Genomic DNA, 23610 nt, shown 5'->3' on the forward strand with positions numbered 1-23610 from the left:
GTATGATGGATGCTGAGATGGATAAACGAACAGTGAGGGCTTCGGAGACAACGCCAGATTAATCTCACTTAATACTCTGTGACACGACAGTTTAAAGCCCGGCGCTACGTGGCAACATCACAGTCTCTTTATCTTTCATTTGTCACAGCACGGGAGGGGTTTCCTGGCATTGATGCAAATAAGTTTTATAAATAAAAATTTTCATACTTCAAAAAATCTGCATAAATCAACACAGAATCACTGGGAGCACTCCCTCCCTTTTCTTTTTCTTTTTTATTAATACATGAATAAAGAGAGCTGGCAGGCTTCCTGGGATGGCGTCCCTTGGCACCTCCTCAGCCTTTGCTTTGCTTTCTGAAGGGCAGGGGCAGTAACACCACTTCAATGCGGTGCCGTGGTCAGAAGTAAATGAATTTATTCATATCAAGTGCTCAGACTAGAACCTGGCTGGCAGTGCAACACAGACTTTTAAATTACTGCATTTTAATTATTACACTATTTGTTTATTGTTTGTGTGTGTGTGTGTGCGTGTGCATTTACGAATGTACCATGACGCACATGATGTGGGGTAGAGATAACCTGCAGGACCTGGGTCTCCTGTTGCACCACTGGGATCAGTCAGGTCATCAGATTTGGCAGGAAGTTCCTTTACCACTGAGCTAACTCACTGGCCCTCAACATGATTTGTTTCTTCAAAAGAAACCATTACCAAAAATTTTAAATTATACTTATGTTTTCGAGAGCGCACGTGTGTGTGTGTGTGTGTGTGTGTGTGTGTGTGTGTGTGTGTGTGTGTATTGGTGCATGCCACAGTCTTTGTGTGGTGGTCAGATGACAACTTTCAGGCGTCAGGAAAAGACATTTTCTGTGTCACCTGGGACTCCCCCGAAACTCCCCACTCTCCAGTTCCTGGATCCCTTTCTTCTTCACTCTGTTGCAAATGTCACCCCTTACAACCTTTGTACAGTGCTAGGGACACAGTTAAATACATATTCCTTCAATGAGTGAATTATTCAAAACAAACCACTTAACTATGTTTTACTTCAAAAACAGTTTTAAAGCCAGCAAGGTGGCTTGGTGGGTGAGGGTGACTGCTGTAAAGCCCAAAGACTTGAGTTCTAGTCCCAGCACCCATATGAAGGAAGCGGAAGCTCAGGATAACTGAGTCTTGAAAATGGTCTTCTGACCCCACCCCCATGCTGAAACACAGTATGGATAATTTTTAACCTTTTACAAAAGCATGTCTAGGCTTCCTTTGTATTTTGTGAAATGAAATATCTTTTCTAATACCCATCTTCCCCTGAATTTTAATTCCCAAGAGAAACTCCCTGCCTTCCAGCTGGGCTGGAAGCACGACCTTGCAGTGCTGTTACTGGACTCCCCGGCAGGAGACGTGGCTCAGCTGGTAGCGTGCTTTCCTAGCAACATGAAGCTCTGGGGTTGAGTCTCAGCACTGCGGAAACTGGGTGTGGGTGCATGCATGCAACCCAGGGCCTAGTAGGCAGAAGCCGTGAGATCCAGGGCTCAAGATCATTCTTGGCTCTGCAGAGAGTTCAAGGACAGCCTGGGCTGTCTGACATCCTGTCATGAAACAAAACAAACATGTCCTACACTTTTCTCCTCTCTTACTTGCCTCTTGCTCCTGAATTTCACACGGATCATCATTGTGATGAGAACCATTGTGAGCGTTCTCAGTGGGAAGCTGGTGGAACAGGCCTAACTCAGCCTCCCTAGGAGGTCACATAAAATCCTGTTGGAGATGGAGAAGGAGGTAAGGGAGCACCTCTTGCCTTGTCACTCATCTGCTTCCACCCAACCCCACACCTTCTCTAGAAAGCCTAGGCCTGTTCTTCCCTTCCAGTCTGAAATCCTCTTTGTCCTTTAAAAACTGCAGCATGTTGTGGTCTTTCATACTGGCGGTCTTCTGTCATTTCCAAATCTACCTGTGCAAGCACTCCACAGAGTGAGTCAATGTGTCTGATGTCAAAGGTCACAACAGCCACAGTAGCTGTGAACCAAAGCTCTTCGCAGTCCTTTGAATAGCTTCTTTCCACTTTGTACCCAATCATATTGTATTTTAATTTATAGCATTCTACAGTTTTTTTTTTTTTTTGCATCTCTGCAGTTTGCTTTTTTCTTTCTTTACTAATAGCATGCCTTGATGATCTTTCTCTGCATATATACATTGGCTTTATTCTTTATAACTGCTGTGCTGTATTCCTGAACGTAGATGCGTAAGGGAAAATGTAGCATTTCTTACTATTGGCTGTTAAGGTGTTTTCAAAGATGACACTACCTCAACTCTGCCATGAACATCCTCACACACACATATACATGTCTGCTTCAGTGCGATATAGAACAAGAAATGGAGCACTAGCTAGCTTAGAGGTAAAGGTGTTTGCTGTCAAGCCCGAGAATTTGAGTTTGGGCCTCAGGACCCACATAGTGGAAGGAGAGAAACAACTCCACAGAGTTGCCCTCTGACCTCCACGCCCATGCCACTCACACACAAATAAACATAACAGTGTCAGGAGAAGAAACGAACTGCTACTTTATAGCATGTGCATATTATATCTTTAATAGCCACGCTCAGGTAAAGGGAGATGGCTTCTCGGGTAAAAGCTCTTGCCATGCCAGTATGAGGACCTCAGTTCAAATCCCCGAACCCACATCGAAGTCTGGTGAGTAGGAAGAGTATCTGCAATCCCAGAAGCCCTTCAGAGAAATGGGAGGCACAGTCAGAATTGCCAGACCACCAAGGACTAGTTTGCCTGGCCTATGCAGGCAAAGAGAGCCAGGCACGGTGGCACACACCTGTAACACCAGCACTCAGGGAGGCAGTAGCAGGTGGATCTCTGTGAGTTTGAGGCCAGCCTGGTCTATAGACTGAGTTCCAGGACAGCCAAGGCTACACAGAGAAACCCTGTCTCAAAACAAAACAAAAGAGACCCTTTCTCAAACTAGGTCTGGACTGACCCCTGGAATTGTCCTCTGACCTCTGATCTTTATATGGGCACTGTGGCACATGCATGCCCATTCACACACTCAAATGTAAACACACACACACACACTTGTGAAAGTAATAAAATTTAAAAGACACCGCCTAACTGCCATCCATATTGTCTCTATCAACACACACACACACACACACACACACCTGTAGGCATAGATCCTGATTTCCCAGGATCATAAGTGATAACACATTTTTCCTGCATTGCCTACATTTTTATTTTAGCATCTCCCAGGCCTGTGCTGAAATGCTCACTGAGAATGAGACCCTGACTTCCTCAAACGTGTGCTGCTCTCTCTGCCTGGATTCGTTTTAAGAACCTATGATCAGTGAAGGCTGTCTGTCTGATCCCTTGCCATGTGTCTTTTGCTCATCTCTACAAACACACACTTTTCAAAGGCACTTTCCAAGACTGCAACTAACTTTGAGGTTATTCCTTACGAACAAAACACATTCTTAAGAGAATTCAGTTTTTGCACGGCCCCTCCGTGGGTATTGATATCTTCCATTTAAAGCTGCCTGCTTTCCTGGCAGGAGGTAAAGAAAACGGGGCTTGGCTGTCTCAGGCTATCATCAGTAGAGGGGTCCCGCCTGCTGTGGCAGAGCACACTATAGGCACCCCACAGCCCTGACATCAAGGCAGAAGATGGAATAGGGTCAGAGTCTTTCTGGATCCACGGAGGTAAGTAAGTTCTCTTTATGGACTTCTGAAATAGCAGAAACTGTAAATCACCTCTAAAGGCTAAGAATAAGTAGAATGACTTATTGAGAATGACTGTTAGGGTGGGGCAAATGGAGGAGAGCAAGAGTATTTTAGGAGGGAATTTGAAGGCAGGAAAGAGATTTTGCTGGTGTGAATTATCTTTATTAAGATACAATTTCCTACAGAGGGATTCCAATATTTTAGTTCACTTCGATATTTTGGAATTCAAAGGCACAGTGGGCTGGTCCTGGAGCTCTGAGCGTTTACTTTTGAGAGTTCCCTGTGGTGACGGACAACGTTCAATCTACTAGACTGAGCCATCTGGGGATTGTGCATGGCTTTATTTGTTTTGGGACGACATAAGCGAAGACATTTTGCTCTGAATAAGGTTTCCTTTCCCTCTCTGAACAGTTTTAAGTAGCGATTGCAGCCTAGCGAGGAGGCAACTGTATTCAACATAAACTCACAACTAACCAAGAGCGCTGTCAGGCACAGGACTGACTGCCTGGGGCTCCTGGGGTGTGTGGTCTCTTGATGTGAATTCCCCTGAAGCTAGGATTGCCAGCCCACCCGGGGAACTGCTTTCCAGTTTGGGCTGCCAAGCCTGATTCCCACTGAGTCTCCCCAGGAGCAGGGAATCCACACTTCAGTTTTCAGCCTTTATCCCCAGTCCCTTTTGCTGTCACCCAAGAGGACTATGGGATGCTTGCTGCAATGGCCAGGGCTAAATTAGGCCCACCAGTGGCCCATTTCACTCTCAGGCACAATGAGTAATGCTTAGCTCCTGGACAAGGAGGCTCAATTGTCCTTGGGTGGGTGAATGGGTGGGGGTTTCGATGCCCCTTTGGCCATTGTTGAGAAGAACAAAGAGGGCAGGAGCTGAGGGCGCCCCCATGAGGAAAGGCGTGGAAAGACACCCTGAGCAGCGATCCGTGGGCTACGGGGCTGGGACTCGGTGCACCTGGATGGCGCTCTGGGGAGGCAGGGCTGATTCGTCCCCGCGGCAGCCTTGCAGCCTTTTCCTGACTTGACTATGCTTTCTCTCTTCTTGATATTATTAATATTATTGTTGCTATTTTCCCGCGCAAATTAGGCAGCTGGGACCGGGAGGGCAAGCCGCTCAGGGGCCGCCATTTGGCGGTGGAAGCACCGAGCGCCCCGGAAAGGGAACCCGAGGGGAGTGCTCGGCCCCGCGCCCTCCTCCGCGGCGGCGCCCGCAGCATCCCGGCTCCTCGCCCGCGCCTCCCAGGCGCCTCCGCGTCCTCCTCCATTGTCAGCCCGCGCCCAGCTCCGCACCCCGGAGGCCCCGGTCGCGCGCCCTCGGCCCTAGCGAGCCTGAGTCCCCGCCCGATCCCTTCGGCGCCCGGGTGACTCCCTCCTCCCTCCCCTACTCCCGGAGCTCCGCATCCTCGAAGCCCAGGGCTCCCGGCACCTCCAGCCCGGCCGCCGGACCCCGCATTTCTGCATCCTCCCTGCCTGGCCCAGGGTTCCCCGGCCCCTCGCCAGCTGCGGGAATCGCGCAGCGCCTTTAGCAACCCCCCTTTTATCTCCCGAGGAAGCAAGTTGGGTAGATCGATTTATTAATTTTTGTGGCAGAGGTGGGTCGGTGACCGGGGTGCGCCCGCAGGGCTGCGGGGGGAGGCGCCGTGGCTCCCTTCGGCCCCGGCACTGCCCGGGCAGAGGGTTTTGTTTCCAGACCCCCGGCGCCCCCCGAAACAATGATGCCACGGGCATGGCGGGCTCACCTGGTGCTGCGCCGCGGGCTCCGGGCGCCCGGTGGCCTAGTGCGCGCCAATCCCGGCCGCAGGTCCGGCCCGCGTGCCGCCGGTGCCGGACAGGACGCTGCCTTTCTTGGGGTTGTATCTGTGCGTGTCAATGGCGGCAAGCGGCAGTTCTCCGGGCCGCGGATAGTAGCGGGGGGAGGAGGAGGAGGGAGAAGGGATTGCTCCTTCTCCACATAACCACCTCTAGGAGGAGTCGCTCAGCCTCATCCCCCGCCAGCCCAGGCTCCGCGACGGGTCCGGGGGCTTTCGTGGGGCTTGATGAGCTATTGTCCTTCTGCAGTGGAACCACCCGGCCTGCGCCTCGCGGAGCCGTTGGCTGCGAGGACTCCCCTTCCCTAGAGCCCTGCACGGAGGCCTTGCGGTCGCCAGCCACGGGCTCCCGTTAGCTCGACCCACCTTTGCTGGGAGAAAGAGGTGTGGGCATCCATCCGCCGGCTATGGGGTGAGAGGGGAACGCAGAGAGGCCACCTTGAATGCAGCCCTGACCTGAAAATATTACAAAACACATTACCGTGTCGCGCACAGCGGCCACAGGAACCGAGAATTTATACTTATGCCTGTCTGCTGTTCATAAACGAAGACGAGAATCTGCCGCCGTGTGGTGGTGGAGGCACAGATGTGTGTCTTGGTGGATGAAGACCTGCCGCCCTGGCATCCTTTTAAAATTAGGTTGCCTTAGTTTGCTGTCTCCCAACGGGCATTGGGGTTGGCACAAAGACAGTGTCTGAAGGAGCAGTTTTTATTAATTTCCAGAAAATTCATTGTGATGGCCGAGTGTTGGGACAATATCAGGTGACACTGGGCGTGTGTAGTTGCTTGGTTCTTGGCAAAAACCGAGCATGTCTTTTATACTCTGACGCTTGCCGAGGGCACGTGGCTCCAGAGCCAGTCGCCATAAGCATGGACCAGCCATGTTTCCTCAGATTTCTCCCGGAGCAGTCCGAGGAGTCTGAGAGGAAACCTTTTGATCTCTACAAAGACACGAGAAGCCGAAACCTTCAGCACTGACCAGATGATGCTATCATTCCTGGGACACTCTCCCTGTGTACTTGCTACCACAAACTATACTTGCATCTGTGTACGCAGTGGGGAACTCTGGAGTGACCAAAGGCCTGTGATTGCCTGTGGGAGAAGCTAACCACCCACCACCTAGATCAGCGCCATTTCATTGAGCCGGCAGCTGGCACTTACAGATAGTGCATGCCTTTGAGGACGTGCGTTTCAAGCTCTGTTCTCCCCCAAACCATGCATATTTCATTCTGCTGTAAACATATCTCCTGTGGCGGGGACTCCACTGCCAGGGCCTGCGGCAGAGTCGAACAGTACCCGAGTGGGGAGTGAGGACTGAAATAATTAAAGCAAGTCACACTACACTCCTGATCAGCTCGAGAGGGCTGTCAGTAAGACTGCAGCCGCGAGTTTATGCCACAGTTCCTTCTTATAGGCAAAGCAAAAACAGGTCACATCAATACAAGAAAGAAGTTCATGCAACTGCCAAATTTGCTTTCTTAAACTACTTCCCTGTAGCAGATATGGTCCAAGATCACACAAACAAGTTTTAAGGAACTTAGCAAAATATCCTCTTATCTTTGTCTCAAGGCTGGGGTGAAAACATGTTTTTCCGCTGAATACAAAGCGGCTTGACAAACAAACAGCTCTCCACACCCCATAGTCTGAAAGAGAGGAAAGCCTTAATTCTCCTGAATGCTTTCAAGGATGACCCTCCTGTCTTTTGTTTTGGAAATCTTTGCCAGGCCAGAAACCTAGACAGGACACAGTCCTCTTTCCAGAGACCTGTATTTAAAGGATTTTAAAGGACCAACTGTAGTGTAGTGGCATTTCTACACATTCCTAGAGGGAGGGCCCATCTTTCTTACACACACACACACACACACACACACACACACACACACACATTTAAGGCCAGCATTCAAGACCATTCAGCATCTTCTAGAAGAACTTGACAGTCACTCCTGGCTCCCAATCAGCCAGGCTCACAGAAATTTAATGAATTATTCATTGGCATATAATAATTACATTCTCTGTAATTTCTACTAAAAATCGTATATGTGGCTAGGCATGGTGGCACACGCCTTTAATCCTAGCACTCAGGAGGTACAGGCAAATGGACCTCTATGAGTTCAAGGTCAGTCTAGACTGTTTCATCTTATGGAGACCATGTTTTTGTTGTTTTAATAAAGCCACTTCAATGTGATTTTCATTTCATTTAATTTCAATTTTTCCTCTTCTTCCTTCTTTCCTTTTTGTACTTGAGACAAAGACTATGCAGCCCTGGCTGCTTTGGAAATTGATAAGTAGACCAAGCTGGCTTCAAGCTGATAGGGATTTGCCTTTCTCTGTCTCCTGAGTTCTGGGATTAAAGTTTGTGCCGTTTCGCCTGACTTACTCTTTTCTCTTTCCTTTCTTTTGGTATAGTCTCAGGGTGGCCTTGTACTTGCTATGTAGCCAGGGAAGACCTTGAACCCTTGATCCTTCTGCCCCCAAATCAGGGGTTTCAGGCTTGATTTGTATGAATCCTCTGCAACATGCTCATCTAGTGTTTGATTCTGTACTATCCAGGGAAAGGATGCAACTGAGAAGTGTTACTCAAGAGCCTCTGTAGCTGCATTTTGCTACTTTGTGGGTTCTTCCTTTTCCCTTCCTTTATTCTCTCCCAGTTTTACCCCCTAAAACTAGATAGGAAAGAAACAAGGATAGAGAGGAAAGGAAAGAGATTCCTAAATAAAGTCAGGAGTCAGAAAGGTAACAATGTTGTTAGACTACTTCTTGCTTATTAGGGGCGTTGAGTTCCTTGGGTCAAGTTTGATCTTCACCATCAGGATTCCTAATTTCTTCTTTGCACATGACTGCTTAACAAACTGACACTAACAACAACCCAGCACACTGCCTCTCAGTGTATACCCCCTGAAAAGTCCCAAGTGTCACACAATTGCAGAAACTGTCTGCAGCTGGCAAAACAACGCCCTTGCCCAAGCACAAGGCAAATCATAGCCAGTTGCTACAATGCAGTTCCATATCCCTACACCTGGGATTAAAATGAAAACACATTCTTATAATCTTTCTGTATTTTTAAAAGAAACCAAAATTCCCAAATTCTCACAGCCTCCCATTTCATTCTGGCAGTTTCTTCAAATACAGACGCTCCTCCCATTTAAGATGGGGTTACATTCCTGTAAGCCCAGTATAAGCTGAGTAAGAACTACAGGCAGTGCACTTGACCTGCCAAGCACAGTAGGATTGTGACATATGGGTAATCTTTCCTGCCCTGCTCACCTGGCTGACTGGTAGTGATGGTGCCCCACCCCTCCCAGCATCCCAAGAGACGTGCACCACTGCACATCACTAGTACAGAAGAGGAAATTCAAAACTCCAGGAATGACTTCTACTGAATGCTATTGCGCTCAGGCTATGGCAAAACTGAGAAATTATAAGTTGGAGGCCAGCTGTAAATGATAAAGTCAGTCAGAATCAAGGCAGGGGTCATCAACTCACAATACTTTGTGTTTTGCAGCAGAATCAAAACTTCATCAATCAAAACTTGGGGAGATGCAATGGTTCAGCCAAGGCCACCTAGGAAACTATTGGCAAAAGCTTTGATAGCATTTGGAGGTACCTAGCCAATACAATCTTTACCAGCTCCAAAATTTCCAGATCTACAACTTCTAATGTGCAGGTGGAGTTCAGTGGCTCAGATTTTATCAGGGGCTTTTAACATATGATCGGAAATCTACTGAGCTGGAGGTATGCACTCTTACTGTTTATAGAGGGTTCCTGCCAATGGAAACATTCTCTCTAAAGGCAGAGGTGGGGGGAGCCTGGGGAGGGAGCTCATCAGACTCATCAGGTAAACAAACTGGAAGTGTCTGGGAAAGCTGAAACTTCCAAGATTCAGCAAGACTTCTCCCCAAGGTTATAGAAACAGTGAACAACTTTTGGGGAGAGGACACTGACCAGCTGCGTTGCAGATATTTCTGTGACCTGTTGTTCTGCCTGCAAGCAGAGCACAGAGTTCCAGGGTGGCAGCCTTTGTGAGCCTTCACTGGTGTGGAGCAGGCTTTTTGGTGATATAGGTGCTTTTGAGTCACCCCTAATCCTATAAGTAACTCATCACTCATACTCTTGTTAGAGACCCTAACAAAAACTCATTGGTTCGCCAAGTTGGACTTTGGTGCAATTGTTATTTTGATCTGTGGTGGTTTCCCTTCTTGGGATGAATAGTTCTCTCTCTCTTCTCTCTCTCTTTCTCTGTTGTTTCTCCCCAGGAAAAATCTTTCACACACACACACACACACACAGTCACACACACAGTCACACACAGTGTATAACTAGGGTATATTTAAAATAGTCAATAGGCAGGTATGTTGCCCAATGGTAGACTGCTTGCTTATCTTGCACAAGGCCCTGGGTTCTCTCCCCTCTCAACCCAGTGCTACAAAACCACAAGACAGTTGTTGACAGGACTGTAAATTTGATTTGCATGTACAGGGAAGGCTAGCGTAGGGAGTCTTTGTCAAGGCAGGTGAGGAGTACTAAGTGCTAGCGAGAGCACATACTCGCCAGCAATCTATTGGCTGTCCTGGGCTAAGTGCTACACCCCTGCTAATGCACTTGATCCTTACCGCAGTGCCGTGCTCTCCTTTTCATGGTGGGGAAACTAAAGCAAAGAGCAGGTGAGAGTCTCTGATTCACACCCAGTCACCACCTTAATTGGATGGCAGGGAAGTACATTGGCTTTAAGCGAAGGAAGTTTTCGCACCTGATCCTTTGAGTAAAAGCCGCTTCGGCCCCTCCCAAGCTATATCCTCAAGGAGCAGGCAGCTGGCCTAATGGTAGGAGGTGGTTGATGACAGTTTTCACTGGGAACATTTTCTTAACCCTTGACCTGTGTGTGTATAATGTGATGAATTCATGTATTGATTCTGAGTTGATGGTATTAGCGGTTGGGGTGTGTAGGGTAAAAGAGCCAAGGGAAAAACACCCTGCCCGGGGCTTTACCTCAGGCTCTAAGACTTGGAGTTGTCTGGGAGCAGAGGCAGCTTTTCCTGCCATGTACAGACACTCCCCTTGTAGACCCCCACCCCTGGAGACCTCTAGCCACCAGGCCTCATCCCCAGACTGCCGTGATGGCCAGGCCTGAGCCCTTGAGGCATGTGAGTGGTCAGCCCCAGCCCCCAGGAGTTCCAACAGCAAGGTCCAGCCTCCAGATTTCCCTGAAGCTGGACAGTCCTAGTCCCACACCCTGGGGAGCGGCCAGGCCCCACCTAGTGCAAAGTGCTTACCATGGCTGCTTTGATGGCCAGGGCTCAAACGCTAAAATGCAATAGCTTAAGTAAGTTCTGAGGGTCTAAGAAAATGTCTGAGGTTGAGAGAGCTGCTGTTTTAAGGTACGCAAATGCAAGTTGTAAAGGTATAAGGCAGAAAACTGTTTCTGATTTCTTTTCTCTCTATTTTGAAAAAAATAGAAAACAATTCCACCAATCCCTGAGCCTGCCCCAAGATCAGGCCACATAATCCCTCCAATCCTAGGCCACCTTGGAAAGCCCCACCGCTGCCCCAAGAGACGCTATATAAATCCTGTCTTCTGCTCAGTTCTCTGCTGCTTCTCACCCAAACAGAGGCAGACACCCTCATAGGTTTTTCCTTTCCCAAAAAATCTCTTGTATGGTGTTTGTTGTACACACTGATTTTGTGATATTCCTTGGCTCCAGACTGCCAGGATACCTTTCCCATCTGAGCTGTAACACTTACAGTTGGAAATCCCTGCCCCTGTGACTTAGACTTAACAGCCAATGATTCAGAGTTAACTGCCAAGCGATACTTTCAGCCAAGCTGTACTTACCCACTAGCTCACTGTGCATGCTCCAAAGACCTTACTAAAAGCCCACCCATCTGCTCAGCCCTTTGCTGTCTTTCTTCCTGTCAGGGTCAGCTGCCATTCTGTTCTCCTCCCCAGCATATCTCTTGTGTGAGGTTTGTTGCTTGGTGTGTCTTTGTGGTGTTGCTTGGCTCTCAATTGCCAAGACACCCCTGTGCCAAAAACCCCTTTCAGTAGTGTTGTGACTTGGAGAGGCTCCCTCCTGAGGTCTGAGCCTCACAGAGGCCCTATCCCTATCTCCAGTCCACCTGGGACAGACTCATCTTCCAGCTCCTCAGTAGATCAGCACTCCATCCACCAGCTGTGATTTGTTAAATTTCTTCGTTCAGTCAGGGTGAACACGTCCCTGACTCCAAGGATGTGACCGCTGAGCCTCCAGCACCCCTCTGGCACTCTTGGAGGTGGTCTTCTTCATCAGCTCCATCTCTCCCCACCCTCAGAGCCATGATCCTGTAGCTTCCTTTCGGGCTATTGAGCCTTTCCTCCCCACTGTCTTTTCCACTTTTCCTCAGAGCTGCCTGTAACCCCATAGTTGCTCTATGCCCTTATGGCTTTTATAATACTATTTGATCCCATTCCACATCCTTTTCTCAGGATGAGATCTTGTTTTTCATCATCTTCAGGCAAGCCATCAAGCCTCATTGAATGGCCTGGTACCAGTCACTGGTACCTTAGACTGTAAGCTCTGAACTCCGATGAGTGTTGTGATGAGAAGCCCACTAAAAGGCTTGGTCTTTGTTTGGTCCTATGTGAGTCCTGGAGAGAGCCTCTCTAAACTACAGGCTTCTTTGATCTTCCCACCTCCTTGCCCTTCTCATCCTGGGAGCAATGTCATCTACACACTCTTTCCTGCTTGGGCTGCCTCTTAGAAAACCTCTATACTCTCTATCTGGCACCTGATCTGAAGGGCTCCAAACCAATCCTCTTTTGCAATAAAATTTGGCCTCAATATTCCTTAGATAACCAATCCAAATGGCTGCCTAACAGCACCCTAGATCCCAGTATTATGCAGGACCTTTATAACTACTGTGAGCAATCGTGGAAATGGAAAGAGATACCCTATGTCTAAACTTTATCTTACCTCTTCTCTAAGCCCTCTCTGTCCTCCCTGTTCCTCCACGCAGCTCCTCCTACCCATGGCACCTGAACCCAATGATTCCTCCACTACTTTTCATCCAGATAATGAGCTTTTGGCCCACCCCACCCCCAGTGGCCTCAACCAACAGTGCCTTTTCTTCCTTCAGCTCCTTTGGTTTCTCTTTCTTCCTCCCCAGCAACAGGCTGCCCAAATCAACTCTCCCTGGCACCCACTTTCAGCTCAGTGGTGGCCCTTAGTCCTCGTGCTACTTGTTCAACTCTGCCTTTCCTCCTTCTACCCAGCCTAATCTGGCATGAGTGGTTCTCCCTTTGCTGGAAGTTGCCAGGGTGGACAGCCTGGTCAGGGTACCTATTCAGCGAACTCTCTCAAATAGAAAAGTGACGAAGGTCTTATAGGGCTAATTCTTCCACCCTCATTGGCCAGACCTCTGCATTCTCCGCAAGGAGCCCTGGGCAGTCATCACAGTAGCTGGACAGCCCACCTCCTTCCTTCTGGACACTGGGGTCACCTCATCCTGATGGAGTTTTGAGGACAGTCTTACCAACCTCACTAACCCCCACTACCTTGTTGGATCTTTAGGGGTATCCCCTCTTGCCCACTCCTTCCTAGTGGTACCAGTTTGTCCCGTCCCCTTGCTTGGGATGTACTTCCTAGCCAAAGTGGGGGCCTCTATTTCCTTCGCTCCTTCCATCCACTGGACTCCAGGCTCCATTCCTCCCTCCCCTCCAAGTCACACAGTCTGACACACCCCTTCCCAACCTTCTAGGTTCATAAACTTTTGCTTACTTCTATCCCTAGTCTGTATCTGTTTTAACAGATTTCCACTTGGCTGGCAGACACCACCCAGGAATCAGCTGTGGATTACAAACGAGGGAACTCCCTAGCATGGGGACAAACTGGCTTCCTATGGTGCCTATTGGCACCCCAGGAAAGGTACTTGTGGACATCAAATGAACCCAAATCTGTCAGCAGGTAGATTTATTAGTTGAAATAGTTCTACAATACGATAGGGCTCTCGACCTGCTTCATGCAGGGAAAAGGAAGTTATTGTGTGGTGAGACTCCTGTCCTGTTGGATCTACTGAAAGTTCGTCCACAAGCCATTTGTTTATTTCATAAACCAATTACATTCGTGTATCTGGTGAATAAGTGTGGGTACGTGTGCCGCAGTTCTCACGTGGAGGTCTGAGGACAATCTGAGGGAGTCAGTTTTCTCTATTTACTGTGTGTCCCAGGGATTTATTTAACTCCGGTCATCAGGTTGGGTGGCAAGCCCCTATTGGCTCATGTCATCTATTTAAAAAAATAACTTCCTCGATTTTATCCTTTAAAGTCTGCTTCCTGCTTTCCTTTCTCCCTACTTTTATTTTGAGACAGGTCTCGTGTATCTGAGGCAGCCTCAAACTGGTTGTGTAGCTAGGGGCGACCTTAAATGCAATGTGTAGTTAAAACTGGCCTCAAAATGATGATTCTCAGCTAAGCAGTGGCACATGCCTTTAATCCAAGCACTCAGGAGGCAGAGGCAAGTGCATCTCTGAGTTTGAGCTTAGCCTGGTCTACAGAGCAAGTTCCAGGACAGCCAGGGCTACACAGAGAAACCTGTCTTGAAAAACCAAAACAAAACCCTGCTGATCCTCCTGCCTGTACCCCTCCAGTATTGGAACCATGCTCCAGTTCAAACCTGTTTTCTCTTTTGAAATCTAATGTGTCATCGTTGAATTGAGTAGACTTTTATTTTCCCCGATTTGTTCTGATCCAGTGTGAGATACACACACAATTAGGATCTGTTGAGCTCTTTGCATCTTCCCGCAGGACCATGTCGATGCAACTATGTATTCTGGTTGGTATATGGAGGCTGAGTTGCAGAGATTTCTCTGACCTGTGAAGATGTGCCGAGAGCCCAGGGGCTGCATCTTTCCTGCTCTGGCACGGTGTTGGGGTGTTGGGGTGTTGGTGGGCTTTTTGATTTTGCGTTACATCTGATCCTGTAAGTAATCTATCACCCATGCTCCTGTTAGTGACCCCAACAAAAACTCACAATTCACCAAGTTGGACATAGGGACAGTCCTAACTTTGGTTTGGGGTGGGGTCCCTTCCTGGGGTTGAGTGTGCTTGTTTCCATCTCCCCCATAAAATCTGTCCCACACAAACAGACAGGCACACAGACAGATGGAAGTAGACCAGCTAGACAGGCCTGGCTGCTGTGTTAATTCTATCAACATATCAGCTACCATAACTCTTTGGAGCAGTCTGGGGGTCTGAGGTTATGAATAAAGCGCCCAGCTCAGCAATCACTTTAAAGAATAAACACGGCCTCTGAAAATATCTTATAGCCAGGGAAATACTGGCCATCAATCAATCTTGTTAATCTTTCTTGTTTTTAAAGCTGGAAACATGCAAAGTCTCTCAGGCCACTACATTTTGAATGGTGGACATGATTAATGTTAAATTTTTATTTTCTTGCTCAGAGCTGAGGCCTTTAGGCTTAATCATTCATGAAGGGAATGATATCCTTTAAAAAAAATAAGAAAGAACAGAGGCGATCATTGTGCTGTCAAACTCTTTTCCATCTGTGGCTGGAATTCATGTCTTGCTTTCCTTACAAGAGAAACATTTTACCAGTCCTGATTCTGAAAAATATTAACAAAAACCCACCCTTTCCCACCAGCTCTAACTGATGCAACCCCAACATCTAAGGTCGAAGATCATGGGGACAAGTAAGAGTGTTAGAACCGGAAGGCGGGACACCTGCTGCTGGGTAACAGGGAAGCTGCATCCACAATATGCACAATGACCAGACTGACTGACGGGAAGCATGGGCAGGGGCCCATTTACAAGGCTCTGCTCGTAGAAAAGCCGCATGCTGAAGGGACTCTGGCCAGCTTGAACATGGAGAGCAGCTCTTACCCTTCTCCCCCATTCCCTCTCCCTTGCTAAAAATGATTGGATTACATTTAGAGCTAGCCACTAAGACCTATTCCCTTATCTGGCCACTTCCTCTTCCTGAGGCTGGCTACCTTTGGCTTACCCAATTAACTTGCCCAATTAAAATTAAACACCTCATCCTAATCTGGGGTTTCCCTTTCACCTTTATAAACTGTCATTTTCCCATGTGTCACATCCGTCTGCAGTCCTGTGTCCCCTCCTCCCTCTCCCTTGTTCCCTTCCTTTTCTCCCTTCTCTATCTCCTGTCTTTGTCTCTTATTCCCTGGCCTCTGTCCCTCTGGGGCAAATCAGTCTCCTTTGTGCTGAGGTCTTGGTCTTAAAGGTCCTGAGTCAAAGGTTCCTTGCAATGGCTGCAGAGAAAGAATCAGTTTTCTCTAGGGACAAAACCTCGAATAGATTATCCAACCCCAAGTTGTCAGCCTAAACACATGTACAGAAGGGCAGCACTGTGTGGACTCAATATGTTTACATGTATGGGTGTGTGTGTGCATAACAATGATAATTAAAGAAGAGGACATGGATTTGAAAGGGAGTGGAGAGACACAGGAAGAGTTGAAGAGGAAGGAGGGAGGATGGAAATGATGGAAATACAGTACTCATCCATGAACTTCTAAAGAAAAATTAAATAAAAAACCCCAAAGTATTGGCGGCTGGAGAGATGGCTCAGTGGTTGAAAGTACTTGTTGCTCTTGCAGAGGACTTAGTGTTGGCTGGCACCGATCTGTAACTCCAGTTCTGGGAGAGCCAGCGCCCTCTTCTGATCTCTGAGGGCACTGCATGCATGTGGTACACAGATATACAGACAAAAACATAAATAAATCTAAAAAAAAAAAAAAAGAGTACGCATGCAAATGCCAAAGAGAAACCTTTTTTTCCTTTCTATGGTAATTTTAAAATAAGAAGAAAATCTGAGAACAAGATATTTAGAGTTGGAAAGTGTACAGATGTACATGTGTAAATACATACTATGCATATTTATGCAAGAGTGTGTAAATATTTAAAGTGTGTGTTACATGAGGCAGCTACAACGTTCATGAGACAGCGTTAGGCTCAGAGTCAAGGCTGGTCTGGATCTTAAAGGAATCTACCAGATATTTAGCATTTAAGTGATGAGCTATGTTGCGAAGCAAAATGAAATATTCCAGGTCTTTTAGACAAATACACCATCAGTCCTAATTATGCAAAGTTGTGGTTAGGAAAAATGAGGCACATGGTATCACGAAGTTTAGTGGAAACAGAACTAACGCTGTGGAGCGTGCCAGCTGATGCCTTGCTTTGTTCTGTGATGCTGTGCGGGAGATCACCCTGCTGCCTCTAGGCAGGGCTGGTGATGGCAAGGGGCAGCAGGCATCTCGAGGACTGGACCTCAGCATGTGTCTTGACAGATCTGTGCTGTATGATACCACTCACACAGAACTGCCTTCCCAGTTCAGGCCCATTCTAAAAAAATGGGGGCATTGATTTTTCTCCAAAACTACAAACGCTGAATGCCGTGGTAAAAATGTAATTTATTTATACAAATGGTGTGTTTTACAAAGGCCATCTGTCAGTTGACTCTCTGATCTACAACAAATCTGTTTGTTCCCCCAGAAGAAATAACTTGTCTGTCGAAAAGGATTTACAACCGACAGGCTGCCCGGTGCACAACATTGCTATAATAGTAACTATTGACGATCTATTTACTCTAGTGCTGTGAGTGGGAACTATTCTAAAGTATGGAAATTAATTTTTCATCATCTCAAAGCCAGGAAATGGAGCCCAGTTGCATCTATTAAGATTACTGCAAGGGAACTGTGTCCCCCCACCCCACCCCGGAAAAAAAAATCTGCTCAATGAATAGCGTTTATTAAGCTAAGTTCACACACCATTGCTTGCTGCCTGACATAGTAGGGAGAGGACCGGGAGGTTGAATTTAGGTCCTTAGTTATTTTTGTAGATGAGGACACTTCCAAAATTTATTATTATTATTTTTGTTACGTATGTGCATACTTAACACAACATATAGGTGGACGTCAGAAGACAAGCTTTTGGAGTCGGTTTTCTTCTTCTGCTGGGGTCCGGATGTAGGCCTCAGGCCATCAGTAAGCACTTTAGCCACTGAATCGCCTCACTGGACAGACTACTCTTAAATGATTCTGGCTGCAGAATGTCAAGGACTGATGACTCTCATTGGAAATGGAATTTTCTTTCTTTCTTTCTTTCTTTCTTTCTTTCTTTCTTTCTTTCTTTCTTTCTCTTCCTTCCTTCCTTTTTTTTGTTTTTGTTCTGTTTTTTTGAGACAGGATTATTCTGTGTAGCCCTGAGCTGTCCTGGAACTCACTCTGAAGACCAGGCTGGCCTTGACCTCAGAGATCCCCGTTGGGATATGCTTTTGAACAGTGTGTAAAGACTGTGTCTGTGTTATAGAAATGCTGGTTTCTATTCCTGCAGAGATCTGATTACAGCCCAGATCTTGGTATTGCTGAAGATCACCCATCTCAGTGTTTTGTAAATACTCCCCTTCTCACCTTCTGGTTCTAATAAAAAGCTGATGACCTATAGCTGAAGTGGGATTAGGAGGCAGAACTGCCAATCCCAGGGAATGGGTCTCAGGTGGGGGATGCGAGAACAAGGGACATGAGGACATGATGAACGAGATGAACAAGGAGGTGCCAGAGTGAGAGGACAATGGCAGGTAATGGGCCATGTGGCTGGGAAGTAGGCCAGGTCAGCATCGTTGGGCTAGACTAGCTCAGTCTGTGCTTGCTATAAGGCCTAAAGCTGTTGTAAGTAAATATAATGGGGCTCCATGTCCTAATTTGGGAGCTAGGGTGGTCATAGAAAAGCCTGAATTTTACAGATGCACCTGCCTCTGTCTCCCAAGTGCTGGAATTAAAGGTGTGCCCTGCCACTGCCCAGTGAAAACTACATTTTCTATTAAAATGAAAGAGAAGGACATGGGGTGTTTTACTGAGGATGTCTACTCACCCTACAAAGGGAGCCCACAACTGATCAAAGCATGGATACCACTAAAGTCCAACTTAGAGGACCAACGAATTTTATTGGGGTCACTTACAGGACCAGAAATAACTCAAAGACAGCTGTATCATAAATACCCACCCCAGCAATGGTACCAGCTCACAAAATCTGGGAACCTGGAGCATACTGCACAGCCCACAGCTCAGTGGGTTGGAGAGTGTCCCTTCCAAGAGAATCAGTCTAAATCTCCTCATGTAGCTCTACTGGTTTCTGTCTGATCCACACAGTTCGCCTTGGAATCTTTACAGCTTGGCTTGTCTGAAAATGGAGGTCAGCAATTTTTATTGTTTATTCTGGGGAGAGAGGGACCTAGTGAATCTGGTTAGTTTCAGGAACTTCCTGAAGCCATTTTGAGTGTTTACCTTCTGTCATAAGAAGCTTTCTGCCGTACAGAGTAAAAGGTGTGTGTATGTGGCAGGTCTTTTCTCTTAACAGATTTCAAGTACACAAGCCAGCATTGTTAATTATAGTCACCATGCTGTAAATTAGCACAATATTGAATATTGTGAGCAAATACATATTTAATCAATAGGCATGAGCCACCTGGCACCACACTGTGAGACATTCTTGAGCTCACCTTTTGTTTTAGTTTCCTTTCACGGCCCAAAAGCAAGTTAGGGGAAGGAAGGGTTTGTTTGGCTTATATATCTAGGTCATGATCTATCACTAAAAGAAATCAGGGCAGGAACTTAAGCAGGAATTTGAAGCAGAACCATGGAGAAATATTGCTTGCTGGCTCACACTTAGACTCATGCTTGCTTAGCTCTCTTTTTCATTTACCCTCATGTAGGGTGTCAACGAGCAATTCAGACAACTTGGCTCCATCCATGCCCATAGGTAGGTAAATCCTCAGGTAAGGCTTTCCCTTCAGATGACTTTAGTCTGGGTCAAGTTGACCATCAGAGCTAAATAGGACACCTTTCCCACCCCTTTGACAATTTCCTGTCCCGTTTCTTGTATTGGACCTTTCATCTTTTTTTCTTAATGGACTTCCTTGCTTAGGTGGCTCATTGGTAGTAGTTCTTGTCTCTCAAAAGCTCTTTTGTTAAAGGTTTAGCTCTCAACCTGGAGTTTTCAGGAAATGGTAGAAATTCCCTCTACAGAGGGAACTCATGACAGACCAAAGTAATAATACTACCAAAGTCCAACATGTTGAGCGAATGAGTTTACTAGGGTTTCCTACAGACACACGGGTACTGGTGAGTTGTTACTTAAAGGTGCATGGATGGCTCAAGACAGTTACATCACAAAAACTTACCCCAGCTAGTGTGACGACTCATGAAAGCTGGAACCTTGGAGTTCTCTACAGGGCTTGCAGGTAGCTGGACAAGTCAGAAAGTCTTTTTCTCTTCAGCATTCTTTACTGCTTACTTAAGCTTGTCAATCCAGTAAATTTCAGGGATTTGCCTGAGGCTTGTGAGTTGACTACTTCCTCAGATTTTCTTGTCTTTTTTAGACAGGGTCTCACTGTATATAGCCCTGGATGTCCTGGAACTCACTATGTAGACCAGGCTGGCCTCACAGAGATACACCTGCCTCTGTCTTCAGTGTTGGGATTAAAGGTGTGCCACTACTTTTCTGAGTTTTAATGAAGCTCCTTTTAGAACTTCCTGAGTATTAAGGAGCTTCCTTTCAGTATGGCATGTTTCGATTTAAATGAAATTGTTATATAACATAGGTCATTAGGAGTGTTCTGTCAGTGGGAATTATGGGACCTTGGCCTCTTTTGCTTCTGGGCTATGAGTGGCCTTGATTCACTACTGGCTCCTTGCCAGACAGTGCTATATTGCCACGTGCCTAAAAGCAATAGCCAACCAATCACAGGCTGGAGTCTCTAAAATTGTCAACCAGAACCTTTGCTCTTTATAATTTATCTCATATATTTTATTATAGTAATGGAATCTGACTCATCCAGTAGGACATACTTTCCAGGAACTGCCTGGAAAAAGATGCCAGCTAGAAAATACGATTTGCTTGCATATCTTTCATCTGTTGCCATTTCTTCCACTTCATCTGTCCTTGAAGCTTTATGTCTTTAAACACTTTTAGTGCTGTTTTAGTGGAGTCTTGGTAGAGTGTGTAAATAAATAGAGAATGCAGAGTTGGTTGATGTTTATCCACTTTTCTTTTCTTTCTTTTTTTTTTTTTTTTTTTTTTTTTTTTTTTTTTTTTTTTTTTTTTTTACAAATCCTCTTTTATTTATTTTTCATTAGTTTAAATCCGGGAAGGGTACAGCATCACACGGATTCTGTGTCCAATGGCCTTCGCAGGAAGGTTGCTTCGGAATTTGGCACGAACCATGCCACTGTTCCCATGGGCCCGAGTTACTTTTCCCCAGATCACTCTGGTTTTGTTTGGCTTGCCTCCAGGAGTCACTGTATTGTTTTTTGCTTTATACACATAAGCACATCGCTTGCCTAGGTAGAATTCTGTTTCATCTCGGGCATAAACACCCTCAATTTTAAGAAGAGCTGTATGCTCTCTTTGGTTCCGGAGACCTCGCTTGTAGCCAGCAAAAATGGCTTTGCACCACAGCCTTCCAGACATATCTGCTGCTTAGAAGTCCTGTTCCCAGCAGGCCTTCCCAGGCGCCAAGATGGTGGAAAGGAAACCAACTGCACTTTTATCCACTTTTCAATGTCTTCCCCCCCCCCTTTTTTGAGGCAGGGTTTCCTTTAGCCCAGGCTAGCCTCTTTTAGGTAGCCCACGCTAGCCACAAGGATGATCTTAAACTTCTGATTCTCATGTATCTACCTGCCAAGTTCTGGGAATTCAAAGGCACCATCATGCCCAACTAATGCTGGGAATCAAATCCAGGGCTGTTATGCATGCTAGGTGAGCACTCTGCCAACTGACTCATGTCTCCAGCCCTTGTCTTTTTCCTTTGGTAGTAGAATTCTCCAAATTAAGCCAGACAGCTAGACTACACTTCCCAGGATCCTTTGCAGCTGTATATGATTGGGCCATGGTGCTCTGTCTTGTTCTGCCCATATAACACGTGAAACTTTTAAATCAAGCTCTTGAAGGCAAGCAGCACATCTTCTGGCTCCGTATCATCTGGCCGTGGGTGAGATGTATAGGTGATGGCGTGTGCCCTGGGAAGGCTGAGCAATAGGGGAAGGAGTATTAGTCCCCAGCATTGTAGGGATCTTGGTCTTTTAATACTCTTTGTTATGGGGGAAAGATGACATGTCAACCTTATTTAATACCACCTGCATTCCACGTGCCCCATGGCTTATAGTTGGTATGGCATGTGTTCTTTAGAATAGTTTGTATTCATTCTTTGCATATAAAGTACCTTGATCATACCCTCCAACTTCCTATCCCACACCCCTACTTCCCAAATGTCTTCTTCCAACCTTCAAGTCTTTTTTTTTTTTGTCCAATTATTGCTGCCTGATGGAATCTTGACTGATGTTGTTGGCTTGACCTAGTGCAGATCTTGTGCCGGTGACTACAGCTGCAGTGAGCTCATGAGTGCAACAGCCAGGTCATGCCTAGAAGATAGCATTTCACAGCACAGCACTCCTCCTCCTCTGCTGGCTCTACATCCTCATCTGCTGGCTCTAACATCCCTCCTGTGCCCTCATCTGCTGGCTTTACCATCCCTCCTGTGCCCTCATCTGCTGGCTCTTGCAGCTCTCCTGTATCCTTATTTGCTGCTTTGATACTAGTCATGTTCCCTTGAGCCTTGGAGTAAGGGTTGATAAAGGTGTTCCATTTTGGTCTGAGCATTTGGTCAGCAATAATTTATTCTCAGCACTTGGAGAAGTTATGAGTCTCTGCATTAACCGCTGCCCACTGCAGAAAGAGGTTTCTATGGCCAAGGTTAGGAGTGCGCTAGCCTACATGCCTAAATATAAATATTTCGCAGCACTTTGGCCACATGCTTATTTAGCAAGACAACAATAGCAGGTGCCCCCTGGGCCTCTGCTGGTCTGCCATAGAGCTCGTTGATGATAAACAGTAGAGGGGAAACCGTGTCTGCTAGTCAGTTAGATGAAGGAAGTGTGAATATTCCTCCAATTTATTCTGTTCTTACCTGCTTCATTCAAGGGAAGAAGGAGGTGTTTAGCAGCTACAGACTCGGTTTTAGTCCCATGCCATGCACAGGGGGGCCTTGGGCGAGCAGGAGAATGCCTATGAGGCTGCTTCTTCATCTCCGAGTGATAATGGAGTTCGAGGAGGGGGCGGGCCACCAAGTTCTGCTCTTGTGATTATGTCTTCAAATATTTGCCTTTTGAATCAGATATGGATCTTTATTATGAATGTTACTTAGTGTGAGAACACACTGTGTAGTAGTAATATAAATAGCTGTTATTTATTAGGCATTTCCCACATGTCAGCAGCTGCAGAATACTTTAATAATGATGCTGATGTTAATAATAAACCCTTTCGGCATCTGTGCATAAGCACCATCATGTCTATTTGTTCCTGCTTTGCACACAGCACACTCCTTCTTTCCTTCTTTCTTTCCTTCCTTCTTTCCTTCCTTTCTGAGACAGGGTATCACTGTGTTAGATGCAGGTAAAGAATCACTCTGTGTAGGGAACGTGAACGTCCTTGCCTTTTGCCAGGGGTCCTGGATGCCCACAGCCAACTATACACGTAAGATGCATGTATGTATATAGACAAGATAGAACATGTACCTCATATGGCAGCATAGGATAAAATAGGCGTCCAAATGGTTGGACATAATCTTGCAGTTGTATTTTCCATGTCCTGCTTTGTGAAGAACTATAACTGGATCTCTCTGTTGTATGTGCTTATTTTCCTAGAAGACACTTGCCATGGTCTTACCATGTGAGGCTGAGCCCCAAACATAACAGTATTAAGAGCTGAGGCTCTAGGAAGTGAGTAGTGACCTTGGGGAAGAGGCTGAGGCAGTGTCTTCTCTTCTACCACTTGGGGTGATCAGGAGAGTCAATCCACTGGCACCTCTGACTTAGGCTTCCCAGTCTCCAAAACAGTGCACAGTAAAATTTCTCCTTACATATTGCCTAGTCTCAGGTATTTTGTCAGAGCAGCCCCCAAAGACCAAGCCTCTCAAAAGGGTATTAAGATCTGTCCAGACTCTCATGATATATTCACAGTTTTCTTCCTCTTCCCTTTCTTTCTTTCTTTCTTTCTTTCTTTCTTTCTTTCTTTCTTTCTT

The 23610-nt window shown here is 46.6% G+C and overlaps 2 protein-coding genes across 2 annotated transcripts in view; both read right to left on the minus strand.

The window, feature by feature from the left end:
* LOC129670399 (core histone macro-H2A.2) overlaps positions 1-6130 on the minus strand; it is a 39991-nt gene extending 33861 nt beyond the window's left edge. The window contains exon 1 of the mRNA XM_055598885.1: positions 5459-6130. The gene's annotated coding sequence lies outside the window, so the exon portion shown is untranslated. The remainder of the gene's footprint in view (positions 1-5458) is intronic.
* Positions 6131-20643: 14513 nt separating this feature from the next.
* LOC129670463 (60S ribosomal protein L35a) lies at positions 20644-21056 on the minus strand. Its single transcript, XM_055598984.1, has one exon. It carries the CDS (start codon positions 21000-21002, stop codon positions 20670-20672), a length of 333 nt encoding a protein of 110 aa, XP_055454959.1. The 5' UTR covers positions 21003-21056; the 3' UTR covers positions 20644-20669.
* Between the last annotated feature and the right edge of the window lie 2554 nt (positions 21057-23610).

This window comes from Psammomys obesus, unplaced genomic scaffold (assembly GCF_907164565.1).
Source record: "Psammomys obesus unplaced genomic scaffold, mPsaObe1.curated_primary_1811, whole genome shotgun sequence".
In the NCBI taxonomy this organism is placed as follows: domain Eukaryota; kingdom Metazoa; phylum Chordata; class Mammalia; order Rodentia; family Muridae; genus Psammomys; species Psammomys obesus.